Source organism: Etheostoma cragini, chromosome 17, assembly GCF_013103735.1.
Source record: "Etheostoma cragini isolate CJK2018 chromosome 17, CSU_Ecrag_1.0, whole genome shotgun sequence".
Taxonomy (NCBI): domain Eukaryota; kingdom Metazoa; phylum Chordata; class Actinopteri; order Perciformes; family Percidae; genus Etheostoma; species Etheostoma cragini.
The window spans coordinates 13,122,867-13,141,147 of record NC_048423.1 but is presented as its reverse complement, the minus strand read 5'-3'; the positions used below and the strand labels follow the sequence as shown (position 1 = coordinate 13,141,147).

Here is an 18,281-nt window from a genome sequence, read left to right as displayed (position 1 = left end):
TTTTGGAAAAAGGCTGCAATGAAACAAAGAGTGAAAAATTTAAAGGGGTCTGAATACTTTCCGTACCCACTGTATAACTACCAACAGTTACTAACCTGCTGTCGTCAGCATATGCCCCAAATAAAGCATTTGTAGCTGAGCTTAAAAATATGACTTTTTACCTGTCTCATTTGTTTTCAGCAACCACAACTACTGAGTCTCAAGGCCAATTTATGCTTCTGTATTAAATCAACACTGTGGAAATACGGACCCTACGCCGTACCTGACGTCGTAGCCTGACGTGCACCACTCCAAAAATGTAACTACACGTTGCAACGACACAGACCTAATTTCCACGTTCTCCTTCTCCTTAAACAACATGAAATCAAGGAGAGAGTAAACTTTTCTTGCTGGAGATTTCTGACCAGTTAATCTGGTGTGGACATAAACTCCACCACTATGAAAACCAGGTTGGATGCATTAAACTCTCACACATTGCGCCTCACAGGGTTGTGTCAGCGCTGTCATTGATGTGTCTGCTGGTGTTGATGCGCGAGAGTCACGTACTGACTCCAGTAGGACATGGGTAAACACACACATGTTGCACATGAGGAAAAATTCAGAGATGGTTTGGCCGCCTGCGCCTCGACCCATCACGGCACAAGAGGCGCATGCTGACCATGTCTTCCTCTCTACAGTCAAACCTGGCCTAGTGGAAACCTTCTTGTACATTATTGTCGGACGTTCCCCTTGGGAGGGTGCCGTCAAACGTGACAGTGTCAGGTCGACGTGTCAATAAGAACAGACAACATGACTGTGGCAGGTACACTCAGCCCCGCTACTAGAAATAGCCAGGAGCCTTCTGCTTTGGTCACACAGACACCTGCTCTTAATCAGAGCAGCGTTACTAAACCGCGCTGCAGACCTGATGTTGCGGGGGTACCTCTCACAAATGAGTAGAAATTAGATCCCTGTGTATGTATGTGTGTTTAGATGCTGTGGAACAGGTTGGGAGGGAAAAAGTGGCAGGGACGCATTGTTGCAGCTGGACTTTGCGATCTCCCACCCCGCAGTGATAAGACAACGGCGGATGCCCTGGCTGCGGAACAGGAGAGCTTGGAGAGGTTAGGGTGTCTTCGTTGAGCTACTTAAGCAACTACCCTGTGGTTAAATCCACCAGGAAATCAGTTGGGGGAAGTGCAACACTACCAAGCCACGGCCGAGCAACGTCGGTGTTACGTGTAGTTGCATTTTTTCAAAAGGTGCACGTCAGGCTTAGGCATAGGGTCCGGCGTAGGTTTGTGTCTTCACGTACTTACGTAGCAACGACGTAGATTGTACCCAGAAGTATAAAGTGGCCTTAAATATGTGGCTGGCTACATAGAGAGGTGGTCGGGGTGGTGGGTGGCCGTCAACACACAATACTTTCAAGCCGGGGATTGGACTTTTCTTCTCAAGGAAAACAAAAGAGTTCCAATCAGTAAACTAAAGAATCTGTTCCTCGGGAGTGTTTAATACAAAACACATTTTTTTCTCTAATCTCAACTAGTTTTTTTAGTGCCTAATCTTAACTTTTGTAGCAACAAAATCATATTTTATGGACTAAATTAATTTGTCATTCAAAAATCATTGCCGAAACGAGTGCCAGCTCGAAATGCTGTACACCCAGCTCAAAGTCACCCACTTTGCAGTTATGTTGAACGACATTTCCCATGTGAACAGGTGCATTAGAAATCCCTTTATTGACCTTATTGTCTCAGGGATTGGCCATGGTGAAACGTTCTCCGGGCAGAAAGCTTGGTTTTTGTTAGTATTAAATTTGCATGGAACAGTGTGTACAAGCAGATTTCATAATCTTTCTCTAGTTGTGGGGGTTTATTTCTGCCACCATAAACACTACACCACCCATCCCAAATTACTAGTTTTGAAAAGCAAACTCAAAGTTCAGTTTTTAATAGATGTTTAAAACTGGACGTTGAGTTTGCTTTTCAAAATTGCAGCCATATGCAGGCATAACATCTAACAATTTCACAATGATGGGCTGGTGGTAAATATTCATGAGAATAATACATGCTCAGTATCGCTCTACACAGGAATGCTGTGCTTTCATCCTCTGACAGGGAACTTTTCATTATGCCTGAAACAGCTTAGAAGAGGTGAAAATGTGGTGGATTTCTTCCTAAAGTATATTTTATTATGGAAGAGAAACATTCTTGGAAGGCTGCCCATTCAGTCCTTGGGCCAACAGGATTCATTTAGGTGGAGATAGTGAAAGAACATTGCTTTTGACGGTCTCATTATCACCAGTGAGATGCCCTTAAGGGCCCTTTACCCACAACTGCTCTAGTGGCAGATAAGACTAGTTGTACCGGGCAGCTTCCAGGTGTAATTAATTTGTCCCTGTAAACAGCAAGATATACTGCAGTATTTGGCAACTTTGAAAGTTAATCGTTTATGCACATTTGTATGTTGCCATATTTAGCTATTTTTTATTATTCTAATCTAATCAGTCCAATATCTCATTAAATAAAAACAAATTTAGTTAGTCAGGCTAATTGATGAGTAAGCTTCAGCCAAGCTGCAATCCAAGGTTTTACTGTTAATTAAAAACAGTTTGCGTTTTTTATTTCTATCACTAAACATATTTCATATCTCATATATTACATACAGTATCCTGACATTTTCACATTCCCTGAACATTTTTGCACATCCTCCACTAAACCATACAGCCTTTTTCATATTGTTGAACAGTTATATTGTACATATTTTTTAGGTTATTGTTTACATGTATTGTTTATTTCCTTATAACATGTTTGATAATGTATGTACCGACCACCAATTCAAATACCTTATAAGTTATACTTACTTAGCAATAAATCCTATTCTGATTTTGAAGCACATTTCAGGATGTTTCTTGATTGCACATTTTAGAGTGTAGTTTGGTGTTAGCATAAAAATACTTTGTGACATCCTCTGTTTTTCCAACATTGTCTCCTGGGCTCCAAAGCTGTCAGTGGAAGTGACTGACAGAAGCATTTCAGTGCATTTCAAAAGGGACCTTTGAATGGGCCATTTTGTTTTGACACATTCCAAGTCCTTCAATATTCAGAAGTCTGATGGATTAATGATAGATTCTGACGTTTGACCTGACATCATTTCCATACTGCCCATTTCATGCATTCAAGCCCATGTAAACTGAAGACTCACTGACTGAAGATGGACATCTCATGAGGGAGACTGACCAAACATCTAATAAATTGCAAGACTTATTTTGTGTAGCACCTACTCTTCTGTTGTTACAAAAATAGTAAATCAATGAGTACACATGAATAAATACTAACACAAATTCTGGCTTCTGAAAGTTACACAGTAAAAATATTACATTCACAATACAATAATAATATCTATGTGCAATTAAATCAATTAAACTTAGCCCATATACAGAAAATGCATAAGGTATGAGGTATTAAATACTAAACATTTGAAAAGTTTCCTTTGAAAGTTTCTGTGAATTAGTAAGTAATTGTCATGTCCCACTGTGTTCAGGAAGTGAGAAGGTCTTCAGAAATCAGTGGTCAGTTCTCTGATTTGTGTCATTGTGAAACCAAACATGGAACAATAATTTTGACACATTATCTCATTCAAATATCTGTTTTTATAACCAGGTTTAAACGTTTACATGCCTACCTTAATGATGAGTATGCCAGAAGAACTACCCATCTGGATTATAAGACTACACGTTCTGATCTGATATGCGTGACACATTGTCCATGTTGTTGACTTGAGTTGACAGGGACTTCCGGCTGTCTGTGCTTGCTCTGGGCCTCGTTCTCTGGGCTTGATTCTGACCTTGGCAAGAAAAAGCTGCTTTGAACTCCCCACGGAACTTCCCTGGTGGCAAACAAAAAACAGAAAATCCACCCAGAAACCATTCAGTTTTAACCTTGTATACGCCAAAAACTGCATTGTTGAGTTTCATAGGGGCAATAATGAACTAACAGCTGAGATGCATTTATAACCTCAGTCCTTATCAGGCCAATATTCTACCTAAAACAGTTGATTAATGTAAGAGTGTTTTTGCGACAAATACAACTTTATCCTAAATTAATATTTGTAAATGCACAACATATCAGATGAGGAATTTAAAACTCTTGAGCCAGTGATCTGTTTTGTTGTGGACAAACTGTCCACTGGATGGCAGTCATGAACACACAAAACTGGTCTAAGTGATGAAGCAGGTTACAGACTTACCGCTGAGAAAATTGTAGATGATGGGATTTGCTGCACTGTTAGCATAAATGAGCCAATGTGAGAAAGTGAACCATGCATACACTGTCTCTCTGTCATCTGTTTTCTTGAACGTCCCAAAGACTCTGCAAGTAAAGTATGACATCTATCAGTTAAAGATTCATTTTAGATGATTTTAATGCTATACTATTACATTATTTTAAATGAGGATGACAAGCAACAATTCAGTTTTTATACTCTATCAGTCATTATTAGACATAAAACTACTATGGTGAGCTTCAAATGTGAAAATAAATGCAAACCAAGAGCCCTAGTTTGTCACAGCACCTGTACTTGAATGGCTTTTGATCCATGAAGCAGCAGAGCTCAAGATATGTTTACCTTTTCATGACATTGAGCACGCTGATTGGCAAGTAGCACAAGGCGAAAACAAAGAGCACCACCATTAGCATGCGAGCCGCCTTGCGTCGGGCTCGCACTTGTTTAATCTCAGCACAAACCGTACTGGTCCTGATCCTGACAGGCTCTCCTAGCCATGAGGTCGGAGCTGAGCACTGGATGGACCTCCACTTCCTCTGCAATACTGATGTGTCCCCAGGAAGCTGTTGATAAAACATCTGCATACATCAGGCATCCCTAACTTGGCTTTGTAAGAGCTGATGTATCATTTTTTAAGAACGTAAATCGCTGGAATACAAACCTGTTGACACCACAGCTTGTGACATATCTGGATATACGCCAGGACCATGAGACATAAGGGTGCAAAGTATGTGACAATGAAGAAACAGGTGTGGTACACCTTTGGGTAGATCTCAGCTGTTGAAAGAATTAAACAAAGACATCATCATCAATCATAATTTGCTTGAATTCTTTCTGAGTAGTGATTGCTATAATTGTTCCATTATCTGGCACGGCACATTTACAACGTGGCAGATTTATCATTTGAAATAAGCCGTCATTTTTCAAACAATGGGGTTGACTTCACATAAAAGTAATCAAGAGCAGGCTTTTCATTTCTAGCCGAAGACTGTCTATTTTATCTGCAGAAAGACAATATAAAAAACGTGATAATTGCCAGGAAAAAAATCATCCTGTAGAGCCTTGATCCTATTTTTATGTAAAGTTCCGTGAGGCTGCGATTATCCTAGAGGTCATAACCGGTCATTTTATACAGCAGAGGTCAAGTTTCAACAAATGCCTCTCTACAATGAAATGGCTACAGTGGCTCAAGAAAGTTTACACACCTAGCCTAATTCAAAAAGAGGAATAAAAAAGCATCTTTTGGAAATTGATCTTAATGCCTTAATTCAAAAGATTTAGGAAAATCCAACCTTTTAGGGACACCAATTTTCTTTGTGAATGAATAATGTATTGTAAATAAACAATTGTTCTTCCTTAAAATACAGGGTGCAAAAGTGTCCACAACCCTATGTTAAATTCCTCTAGAGGCAGGCAGGTTTTTATTTTTAAAGGCCAGTTATTTCATGGATCAGGATACTATGCGTCCAGATACAGTTCCCTTGGCCTTTGGAATTCAAATAGCCCTCCCATCATCACATACCCTTCACCATACATAGAGATATGCATGGGGAATGTTCCATGGGGAATGATCATCTCTCAGTGCAAATCAAACCAGTTATTAAACTAACTGAAAAAAAACGATGCCAATCTAGGTATGGTGAAGGTTATGTGATTAAAATGGGTTACTTTAATTGCAAACTTTCTCAAGCCACTTTCTAAATTGGGAATAACACCAACAAATGTTCATATAATTGGGCTCCTTAAATCCACACGAGTCTCTCCTGTCCAGTCACACAAAACATTTGCATTTCCTTGACTGTTTAGTGGCCCCAGTATACAGAGGTAAACAAATACATCATTTTAGGCAAATATATAAAAATCACACATTAATTCTGCAAGGGGAAACCTGGAGTTTTTTTTAATCCCAAACTTCTTGGAATTAACATCAAGTGGGCATGTCTGTTAAGGGGACACCCGTGGGTACCCAGATAAGCCATTTTTATTCAGATATCTTAAAGTGAGAGGTCAAGGGGCCCCTTTGACACTGGCCATGCATTTCTTAACCTGGCCTAATTTTGCAGAGGACAATATTTGTGCACATTAATTCCTTGGGTCATTTAGTTTCACTTGACACCAGTATCTTCGCTCTAGCTTTAAAGTGGAGCTGCTACAGCCTCTGAAAGATAAGCCTGATGGGATTAACGTTTTAGGAGAAAATATTCCAGGCTGGAGCACCAGAAATTGATTATAAGACTCAGTAGAAGTATCATTTCCTCAATATGATTGCTCCGAAATGTCCTTGATTAATATCTGATTAGATCTGAAGGCGAGGTCTTTGGGTTTTTTTGTAGATGTGTTTTTTTTAGCATTTTTTCAGACAAGACATGACATGACAGAAAAGGAGGCTTTTAAATGCGGAAAAAGGAATGTAAAGTTCCCATTGTCAAAGCCGATAAATAAAGTAGGCTGTGTTGTTAACACCATTTCATTCTTATCTTTGATTTCAAGTGTTAAGGGGTGGATTCTTTAGGTAATGCATTTCAGATAAGGTCATGGTTAAACGTTTGAAATTCAAACTGTCAAGCCAATAATTGCCCAAAAGATGTGCTCATACATTTTTTGGCAGAGGTGTTTTTTTATTACTTTCTTAGAATTGCATCCAGTTCTTTCTTAGACCACTCATGTATGAAATTCCCACTGTGAAGCCAAAGTGGTTTACATCTGCTTGATAACCTTATGCGAGAATGAGACACTGAACTGATTGATGCCTTATTCTGCGGAGCTAATTGTGTAGCTGCCGAGAATGCATCCAACCATGTTTAACCATGGTTAAGGTGTCAACAGACAAAAGACACTAAATCTGGGGTCATAATGAAACACCTGAAGACTCTATGCCACATATCCAAGAGGCTTCATCAATGTTTTGGGTGGTAGTTAATGATTTATATCTCTGTGTTTTACATCATTATGACATGTGTCTTTTAATTTCAGAGGCAGTATTTGAAGAAGTCTTTAGAAGTGCATGACAGAGCTGAGAAGCTGTGTTTAACTAAAAAGGTAAAGTTGTCAGAAACCCAGCCAGTCTGACACAGTTGTTTCATCTGAGAGGCTACACAATACAAATTGTGAGCAGCAACATTGTCAGTGCTATTAATACATAGGGTTGCAAAATTCCGGGAATTTTCAAAGTTGGAAACTTTTCATGGAAATTAAAGGGAATATATATGGGAACTAACTGGAATAAATGGGAATTAATGGGAAAAACATAAAAACATATCCAGTTTATGGATATGTTTTTATTGCTGCTTGTTATAAAACTGTTAGTCTGTAACAGGGAACTCAAATGTTGTTGAAAAAAAACATCTTGCAACAACCTCATTTAATGCAACTTCAGTTGAAAGTCCTCCCTATGTTTTTCAATGACATGCACGCAGTAATCGGCATAGGCTACCACATACTTACCAACATTTAGTTTTTAAAGTAAGGGAGCTTTTTTCTTTATTTTTTGGGGGGGGAAGGCGCGGGGGTAATACATAACCCACTGCTATTAACCTTTGTGTGTTAATTGTATAGCTCATTTGTTCTTGAAAGGCTGGAAACAATAGACAGCACTGATGGTGAGCTCATAAACATAACCATAGTAAGGCAAAGGCAGCAGGCTAGCTACCTTTATATGTTAAGTTACATGTCAGTGGTTTGAAAGAATCTATTCAAGTTTTACTGCTGAATAATTTAACAACGTTTAGAAAACATTGTATTTCTGTTTCATGCATGATGCAGCCAGGATAGGATAATTTTTTGTCTCTGTAGAGGTCAAGACGGCTCATTTGTCTCTTACCTACCCCCTCTCTTCCTCTGTCTCTGCCAGATCAATTTTCTAACATTAGTATTCACTGTATATAAATTGCAGCACACCAAAATTAATACTCTCTTGAGGGTTGTATCCCTTTATAAATAAAAAACAAGATAAATATTAACCAAAACGTGTCTTTTTAGTCTTTTGTTTAGGTCTTGGTAGAAGCTGTGCATCTGGCAGACATTTGGCAAAATGTTTCATGCGTTTAAAGAAGGATTTTTGAAAACTAACCTCCCCAATGTTCGTCACACACTGTAAACAGGCTGGTCTTGTTGGTTAGATCAGGCAGCAGGCTGCTGCACTCCATAACTATAGCCTGAGGGATCATGATGATGCACGACACAACCCAGATGACAACAATACTCTTGCGAGCCCTCTTGGCTGTGCTCTTAAACATCAGTGGGTGGCAGATAGCATACCAACGGTCTTGGGCAATACAACTCAGTGTCAGGACTGATACAGAAACAGAGATGGTCTGGAGAAGAGAAGAAAGACCAGTTAGATGGAAACAAAACGTTTTATTGGTTTGCAACTGTGACATACAGTGAGAGACATTCACCTGAATTTGACTGCATAGTTTGGGGTGGTTGTGGACAGCTAAACATGTTTTCAAAAGTTGTAGTTATTGGGGATTTGTTCAAAATCTTCGTACTTGTCTACAAAGTAAGTACTTAGCTAACAGTGTTATAAAAGAAATGAGTTGTTTTTCTTTTTCCTTGATCCACCGGCACTGTAAAGTCCCAGAGTGAGTCTGCAGGGTTGGGGGGTCACAGACAATGTTCTTTGTCTTCCTCCTGAATCTGAATTACACACCTGCCTTGCTCTTAATGAGACTTTGGAGAAGGCATGGTCATACCAGATGAAGCAAGATTTCAATTATGGATCTGTGGAATTAGACTGTGATGCATGAAAAACTTCCTGTTTTAAAGATGCTGTCATTTCATTTAGGTGTGTTGCAGATGGTTGTCTCCAGTGAGTCCTACTAGTTCACAGCTACAGCACAGTATTATTGTGGAAGATAAACCGGTGGGTTCTGGTGAACTAAATCACCTTTGCTGACTAATTTCCGTCATTTAAAAAGATCTAAAAACAAGAAAAGAAATCCTTGCCTTGTAAACAGAAAGAGACAAATCCTCACATAATTGTCATCTGCCTGACAGAAAATCATAACAAGATTGACAGGTACAATGTTGAGTGACGGCAAAGGCTGAGTACACTGAACGTGATGTAAATGTAATAACCAGGAAGTGGATGATGTTATTCCTGCATGAACAATAGTTTGGTATTAACTTACCCATAGATAGATGTTGTGATATAATTCTAAGATATTTAGCGAAGTAGACAGAGCCAGACGGACACGTCACCAGTTTAGGACTCGCTCTCACGTTAAATAAACAACACCATTAATGTTAGGCGTTGGGTTAGCCTTTAGTAGCTGTGTTTCTTTGTTATACGAGCCCAGGTCGGCTTAGCATTGTGACAGAGATCAAAGATCATAGCTCTTCTGCATAATGCTTTGTATCTGGCTTTTGCTGAAGTGTGCATTGAACCCATTCAGTGTATTGCAGACTTTCAATACAAGCTAAGCCTAAGCAGGTTAAAGCTTTCATTCAGGGCTGCCAATATGTTTTCTTGTGCTGCATTGAGACAATCCATTTTGTTTACTACACCATTTGATTAACTGCAAATACAAACTGAAGACGTAAGCTGTATTGCTGCAATTTCGACAAGTCAACATTCATTCATGACACAATTTCCTCAACCATTTTTATAATTTCTTTCAGGAATCAATGATTTCTTTGGATGTACAACATTCTGTACCGCAGATGCAGATCGCAGAGCAGTTTCAATTATTTGGAAAAACTAGCAAAATGTCAAATGACACGTAAGGGGAACTGAAGCAATTTCCAATTGGGAATACTGTTGATTTATAAATGCAGCATGAAATGGCCCTATCCAAGTACTGTAGCAGTAGTAGCAAAGCATATGACCACAAAGGGCTTTAGATTGGCTGCTAATTCAGTGCCATGAGGTGTGAGGTGTGAGGTGTGAGGTGGTAAACCATCAACCAGCCCAGGAGACCAGTTTGTCTGGGACAAATTCAGTGTCTGTAATCCCTGTGGTGTACAGATGCATCCATCCAGCATATGATGTGCATCACACCATACGTGTGGCCCGCGGTATATTATTAAATTGATGGTTGTTTTTGGCAGATGTGTTGACACAGTGGAGGCTGATTTTGCAATGGAATTTAAAAAGCAAAAGACTTGCCTAAGTCATTGAATCACCATGGAATAACATCAAAGACCTCATGAGGTGTGAAAAAGATATCCTCATAAATACAGACACAGAAAATTCTTCAAATAATAGAAACAGGTCTTTTCTGCTCACCTTTCATAAAGAAGCTAAGCAGAGCATTCAAGGATGCAACATTATCTCTCTCTCTCTCTCTCTCTCTTGCTCTCTCTCTCTCTCTCTCTCTCTCTCTCTCTCTCTCTCTCTCTCTCTCTCTCCTGATATCCGGTGAACAGTTATTTTTTTATATAACATTCAGTTTTGGTTCAGACTAGTGATGGCCAAATGAAGCTTCGTGAAGCAGTGTCTTTATTTTCCGAGCCCACTAGATGACGCTCTTGTTTTAAGAGAAGTCCAAAGGCTTTACAATTCAATATATTCTCAACAAATTGTTGGACAGAGAACACCATCTAGTGGGCTCAGAAAATGAAGACACTGGTTCACGAAGCTTCTTTTGGCGTCACTAGTTCAGACCACATGTGTGTTCTTCATCCCTCTTTGTCTGAACTGCGAGCCACTTTGTGAAACTCATGTTCATGAACATTCTTTGAGGTTCAGATCAGATCAAGATTTCAAATATCTTGTTAAAAAAGCAAATGTCAAAGTTGATCTCTTACCTGCAAATAAGGCACAATTTTGCAAAGAGTCTTTCCAAAGAACCATGTCTCTGTGATGTCTACCACGAGACTCGCAGGCAGGCAGATGATGGTAACCAAGACATCGGCGAAGGAGAGATTTACTATGAAGTAGTTGGTCACGGTGCGCATGTGATGGTTTTTCAACACTGCAAAGCAAACTGAAAATGATGGCCAATCAAAGACCGCCCAAGGACTCAACAAAAAGCTCATATTTATTTATTTAGAGTGCAGGGTATTTCATGTTAATCTCCAACTGTCTTGAAGGCATGCAGTCAATCCCAAAATTTGAATTAAAAATCAATGTTATTCCTGTTTATGTCAAAATATGAATCAGTCAGAAACTTGCAGAAGAACATTTAAATCTGAATGTGTTAGTATGACATTGCATGCTACTATTGTCATAGTACAGTGTTCTCACATTTGGCAAGTAGAATTATCAACATTTTTCAGGTGCTTTACACTCAGTTTTGTTCAAAATAATAACAGTCCCACATTACTGACCCCGTAACTCATATTTTTTGTTAGAAGTGAAATTGCTACATGGCAAATAATATACTAGTAAGTGTTGTAGAGTCATAGAAAACCAACAGAACCAACAGTCATGACATGCATGCTGCTCATTCTGTGTAACTGAACCTGTAATTGAAAGGGGCATGTTCAAGATAATAGCAGGGTTGTGTTTAATTAGTAAGGTGATTGATTCTGTGAAGAAACAGGTTTCAATTTGGCCCATATTTAAGGAAGGAAGGAAGCAAATGCTGTCCATGTTGATTATAGTTTATTTCACACTAAAATACTCAGCAAAATGGGTCGTTACAGACATTGCTCTGAGGAACACCAACTTTGATTAAAAAGTTGAATGGAGATAAACGTGGGAAAACATACAAACAAGTGCAGAAAATGAAAGGCTGTTCAGCCAAAATGATTTAAAATGCCTTCAAATGGCATCCAAAGCCTGGACGACGTGGGAAAAAACTACCATTCGAATGGATCGAAGAATAGCCAAAATGGCAAAGGCTCAACTAATGATCAACTCCAGGAAAATCAAAGAAGACAAAGTTACTTGTGAGTACTGTTATGATCAGAAGAAAGCTATGTGAAGCAAAGTTATCAGCTAGAAGCCCCGCAAAGTCCCACTGCTGAAAAAAAAGACATGTACTGAATAGGTTGAACTTTGCCAAAGGACACATTGACCGGCCAAAAGAGATATGGCGCAACATTCTGTGGATTGATGAGAGCAAAATTTGTATTTTGGGGTCTAGGGGCCGCAGACAGCATGAAACACATCCCCTTTTCATACTGTGGTGTTGGGCCTATTTATCGCATACATGATCATGGATCAGTCTCAATACATCACAATACTTGAAGCGGTCATGTTGCCTTATGCGGAAGAGGAAATGCCTTTGAAATGTGTCTTTCAACAAGACAATGACCCAAAAGACATCAGTAAGCGAGCAAAGTTTGGGTTCCAGATGAGCAAGATTGGAGTGGCCAGCCCAATCCCCTGACCTCAATCCCATAGAAAGCTTGTGGGGTGACATCAAAAATGCTGTTTCTTATACCAAACCCAGTATTGCAGAGGAATTGTGGAATGTAGTTCAATGGTGCTGGGCTGGAATACCTGCTCACAGGTGCCAGAAGTTGGCCGACTCCATGCAAAACAGAATTTATATTAATTAAGAACAAATCAATATTAATGCAGTGATTTAAAGTAAAGCAAACCCTTAAGAAAAATGCAAATTTTTTTGAACAGCCTAACATTCATTTTTCTTCACTTTCTATAAAGGTAAAACACAAATCTGATCAATTTTCGTCATGTTTTGATTTGATTGAATGTGCAGTATTTCCAATGCGTTGGTATTAAAAGCTATCGTAAGGATTTTGAACTTTATTCACTTTTTTAAACACACTGCTATTATTCTGAAAATGACTGTATCTCATGGTAATTACATCTAATCCAGTGTCCAGAACGGGCAAATAAACATGTTGGTTTTGAAGTCATATAGTTTTATATCTACAGTATCATCAGACCCCTGTCTTGATGCATTTTGCAATATGCGACAAATGTAATCATTACAAATAAACAACAGTTCCTCTGATTTTTAAACTACTAAAATAAACTACATAATAAAGTAGCAAAACATAAAGTTAAACCTTTTTGCATTATTGTGTCTTGTTAAAAGGACAGTACTTTGAACATTAGCTGACTAGTTTGTCAATGTTGCTTCACCTGGTGAAGCACACAACTTCTCAGTATTTTTAAAAGTTATATACAGTGAATTCAAAAAGAAGATTAAGGGATTTGGTATGTGCTTGTCTGCCCATCACACGTTTGTATACTGTTGTCTGTTGTCAGTCTGTCCTGTCAAACTGTCTGTTAGGTTAAAAAATATGCAGCAATGCAGTTAATAATGTATTGCTTTTGGAATATATGAAGCATAAATTATTAATAATTGTTTCTGACCCTCCATGCTCTAAACATAGACTACAGAACTACAACAAAGTGCAACGGGGCAAGGAACCCTAACAGTTAGACAGGTTGCAAGCAAGAGAGAAAAAAGGTTTGTTTGTACAAGCATGTTGCCTTCCTTTGTTTTGCCGTGTGTTCTGTAATTTTTTAAGACAGCAAAGTAGCTTGCATCACTTTCTTTTAACTGCAAAATCACTATTGTGACCGTGAGTACATGATGTGTACTCTGAGTAAACGTGGCGTGCAACTGGGGCACAGCTGTCTTTCCTGTAATTCTTGAATAATTGATATTCATTCATACATGGTGTAACATATCTGCAATACAAATGTATAAATTAAATTTGGATGGTGGGTGGGAAACACTTCTCTACACTAAAAAATATGCATGCTTCTGAAAAGTATTTGAATTATTTTAGGTGGTTTTGCTTAAAGAGTTGACTTAGGGACCAGTGTGTACTGTCAAGAGACTGATAGAATACTTTAGGTAAATAAGCCTTCTACCCTTAAGTCAGTTTTCTACCACTCCTGTACATGTATGCTGCATGATTTATGCGCCAGGTAATATCCATTGTCCATTAATCTGCAAACTGACTGTCAGTGGACTCTTTAGTCGGCTGCTCTGTGTTTTCTGTGCACTGAAGATTAATTTGTGTTGATTGACTGGTGTCAGATTGACGTGTATGAAGTGTTTTCTCATGTTTACTATTTCTTTTTCAAGCCCCATATGTGATATAATCATTTTAAAATTCAGACGTGGTACTGCAGCAGATTATTTAAGAAAAAAAAAAATAATAATAATAATAGACAGTGACTGTAACTATGCACAACGTCAAAGACAGCATGCATTAGAGTGAAAAAATTTTTTTAAGCATATCTGATCAGCTGTGGATGTCAAAAGCTGCTACAACAATAATAAAGATTTAAAATGACTAAAAACGAAAAAGAGCAATATTCATGACATCTCTTGCAGTATCACTAAATATTCTGGCTGCATGCTCTACTTTTGTGCATCAACAGTTACGGTAAACTACTGAAGTTGGGTGGGTTTTTTGGAAAAAGCCATGAGTAAGCTCCTTTTCATCAACCATGTCTCCGCTACAGCTCCCCATGCTGCTACAGGCGCTATCACCAAAACACAGACACATCTAGCCCATATCTCATCTTTAAAACCGCACATGAAAGAACACATTATGATTAATCCGTGGAGGATGGTTGTAGCCAGATTAATGCAAGGCCCTATTGGGACTATCATGTATTTTGTGAAAACATTGAAATAGAAAGTAGGAAAAAGTAACTTTAACAAATACACATGCGAATATCTGCAAGAAAAACAAAAACTATGAATGAGACATTGCTACAACTTAAAAAAGTTCCTACCCACCTTCGTACCCATTGGATTTACCATAATTTACTGTCTGTGTCCCTGCCTTTAAGTTTTTAAACCACAAAACTGGTGCAATCATCTTTTAATCATCTAAGAAACATTTCAAAAATACAATCCATTGTAATTTTTAAAGACAAAGAGGCCATTTGATATGCTCTGATCTCATCATGCCTTATTGCAACAGCCTCTTTACTTACTTGAAACAAAATTCTAAGAATTGAATCCAGACTGTACAAAAGTCAGCGGCCAGGCTTTTAAACAGAACCAAGAGATATGAGTAATGCCGATCCTGTTTCAGCCTCCTTACACTGGCTTCCAGTTTGATTAAGGTTTTACTGATCACTTTTAAGGCTATTCATGGCCTTCATATGTACAGTATATATATGTATACATGTATGTATAAACTGTATATGTACATATATATATATATATATATATATATATATATACCTCTGTAGAAGCAACATAAAGGCAAAACATCTTATACAGCATAAACAAGAAAAATGCTGTATTTTTCCTCCTGTGAAGTCCAAAGTAGTTTGTTTTGTTTTCCCCTATAATCAACTTGCAGGTCTACCAAGCTAACCACCGCTAAATCTGCAGGATAGTGCGTCTAGAGTCGATATCTGAGTGTCCGTTTTTATCAACATCACCAACAACTGCTCTTTCAGCTGCCAAGAACCCAAACAAAACACAGCTGAGTCCCATCAATACCCATCAAAACACTTCTTCTCTTTTGTCCTCTACTTCTGTCACAATGGATGATTTGAGGATCCTCAATGACTAGTCTTTGTCCTGCCTATTGCCCCTTTAATCAAGACCCTTTCAATTAGGTTAGTTAGGTCCTGACACAGCATCCTGTTTCAAATCAGGTAAAACCATTGAGTAAATGTTCACTTTTAAAGTAATTTTATTCCATGTCAGAAACCTTTTACATTAGCTTATTCAAAAATATTTTGGTCGGACTTTGTCCTTTTTCATTTGAAAAGCCTTATAAATATGTCTATATAAATCAAAATATTATTTTATTAAAATAATTCGCAGCACCTGGTACAGCGATTGGTACATTTGTCTGATTCATGTCTTTATGTCCTGGACCATCATTGAGGAAATATAATTCCAGCTGACAGCATATCTTGATGATATCAATGTGTAAACAAACTATGTAAAGCTAGTAAAAAAAAGGCCAATACCAGTTCTTGACATAAGTCATTAATCTAAGTTTCTGACAAATGTTTCACCAGTGTTTGTCCACGAATACAAACTTAGGAGGGACTTTATGCACAAACTGAAATAAGCTGAAGCAAATAATTGCAGCACTCTAGTGTTGGGGTTCAACCACCCACATGTTTGAGTCTTAACTGGTCTCACTGTCCCACCTGTGTCAAAAAAAAGCATGGACTCCCAGCTCACATGCACTGGTGTTCCTACCAGCTCAATACAAATGGTGGTTGGGTATACTCAATGATTGGTTAGGAAACATTAATATATTGAATGCCAATGAGACCCAAATGGAATCAAGAAACTATTATATCCATTAGTAAGTGACAAGTGGTTTATAGAGTGTTTGCCATTTATTACATTGGAAAATAACTGATGTCTCACTGAGGTTATAAAAATAAAGCCTCCAAACAGCAGCTGTATACTTGCCAGAATGAGTGCAATCTAATGTTGCATACTAATTGTGCTCAAATTCTATAATTTCTGTGACAGTAATAAGTTCAGGTGTGGACTGCAGCATTCATATTCCATCACTGCATCTCTGGGGAACATGGGCCAACATTGTCAATAAAAACGATTGTTAATGATATATTAATGATATAACTTAAGTTGTTGAGGCTATCCTATAAGCCTCGGCATGGATGGCATGGTGTCCTTAACGTGTGGCAAAAGATCTCAGGTCCAGGCATTAGTCCTCTTTGGGTGGTGTTCCCGTTTATTATAAGAGTAGAAAAAAAGAGTATTTCACATAAAATAGTACTTCATCCAGTGCTGATTAATAAAGTGCTGTGGCCTGCTCACAGCTATACGCCTGCAAATATACCTAATTCCCTGTGAGGTGCCACACCCAGTGCAATACTCGCCCAAGTGGCTAAAATAAATAACTACATTAACCTGACTAAAAAGGTGCATGCAAATGGCTTTGCATCCACAACAACAGTATTATCTAGATATAATGTATTCACATGTGCCCTAATGGCCAACAGTAATTAACCTTTCAGTGTTAATATTATCATAACATAAGGAATCAATATGCTCCTAAAATGGCATTCTATTCTTCATGCATTTTTATTTTTGTATATTTCATATTGTTGCAGTGTTCGCACCTATTTTCATAACATATGTTGGTTGTCTGTTTCCATGTACTATATACATAGATATTTATTTATTTATTTTATATATATATATATATATATATATATATATATATATATATATATATATATATATATATATATATATATATATATATATATACATTTATTTATCTGTTTTTGTAATATTTTCAGTTTTACATTTTACATTTGAGCATCTCATCATTAAATTTTCCATCCATTGAATTTGAAGTTGTTACTGATACAAAAGCAGTACATTACTGATTATATTTATTACTTATCGTACTTATCGTAATTTTAAAAATACTAGTTTTCTTCATGAGTACACTGTTGAGAGTTAATTTCTTTATCATACCCATTTAGGGTAGATTACTTTCCATGTTTGAAAATGTTATTACCTGGGCCTTATTTCCTGTTATTTTTTATATCAATGTGTTGTATTACATTTTATTTTATTTGTTTGATTATTTCAATATTCTGCTTTTTTGGTAAGAATGTTTGGTATTATACTGTATTATGCCAATTTCAACAGATCCACATTTTTCTCATACTAAATGTTCTGATCACTCCACTCTTGATATTTCCATATTGGATGTAATTTGCTGTTTGTTGCAAACTCTTTCTTGTTAATGTGAACGTGACAATCTGCCTTGTGTGAATGGTTTTTGCAAAGCATGATAGATTTAGTGTTGTTATAGGATATAGGAATGACTTTCTGTAGTTGTGTTTAATACACCAGGTTTTGATTTAGTCATAAATACTCACATTTCTTTCTATACGGACATTTGCCTTTCAAAATAACAAAATAATATATTTAGAAAATAATATGAATTATTTTACATCAGAAATGTTCAACAGCACACAACAACATGAAAAGGGGGTCATTTGGGAATCAGTTATTAATTTAAAAGGCTGTTTCATTTTAACACAAGATGAAATCACCCTTTGCTTATTTTGACAGTGTTGCAAACCCTTGGTGTTCCCCTTCGAGGGGAACTCGAACTGCGTCGGTTACGACACTATGGGAACGCCTTTAGGCATGACAGGGCTGAAT

General features: G+C 37.7%; 1 protein-coding gene across 1 annotated transcript in view; it reads right to left on the bottom strand.

The window, feature by feature from the left end:
• Nucleotides 1–2,798: 2,798 nt before the first annotated feature.
• Nucleotides 2,799–18,281, bottom strand: part of hcrtr2 (hypocretin (orexin) receptor 2) — a 27,329-nt gene continuing 11,846 nt past the window's right edge. The window contains exons 2-7 of the mRNA XM_034897987.1: nt 11,017–11,195; nt 8,336–8,579; nt 4,928–5,043; nt 4,609–4,829; nt 4,231–4,352; nt 2,799–3,870 (exon numbers count right to left, since the gene is read on the bottom strand). Of these exons, the coding sequence (XP_034753878.1) occupies nt 3,713–3,870; nt 4,231–4,352; nt 4,609–4,829; nt 4,928–5,043; nt 8,336–8,579; nt 11,017–11,195 (1,040 nt within the window). The 3' untranslated portion in view covers nt 2,799–3,712. The remainder of the gene's footprint in view (nt 3,871–4,230; nt 4,353–4,608; nt 4,830–4,927; nt 5,044–8,335; nt 8,580–11,016; nt 11,196–18,281) is intronic.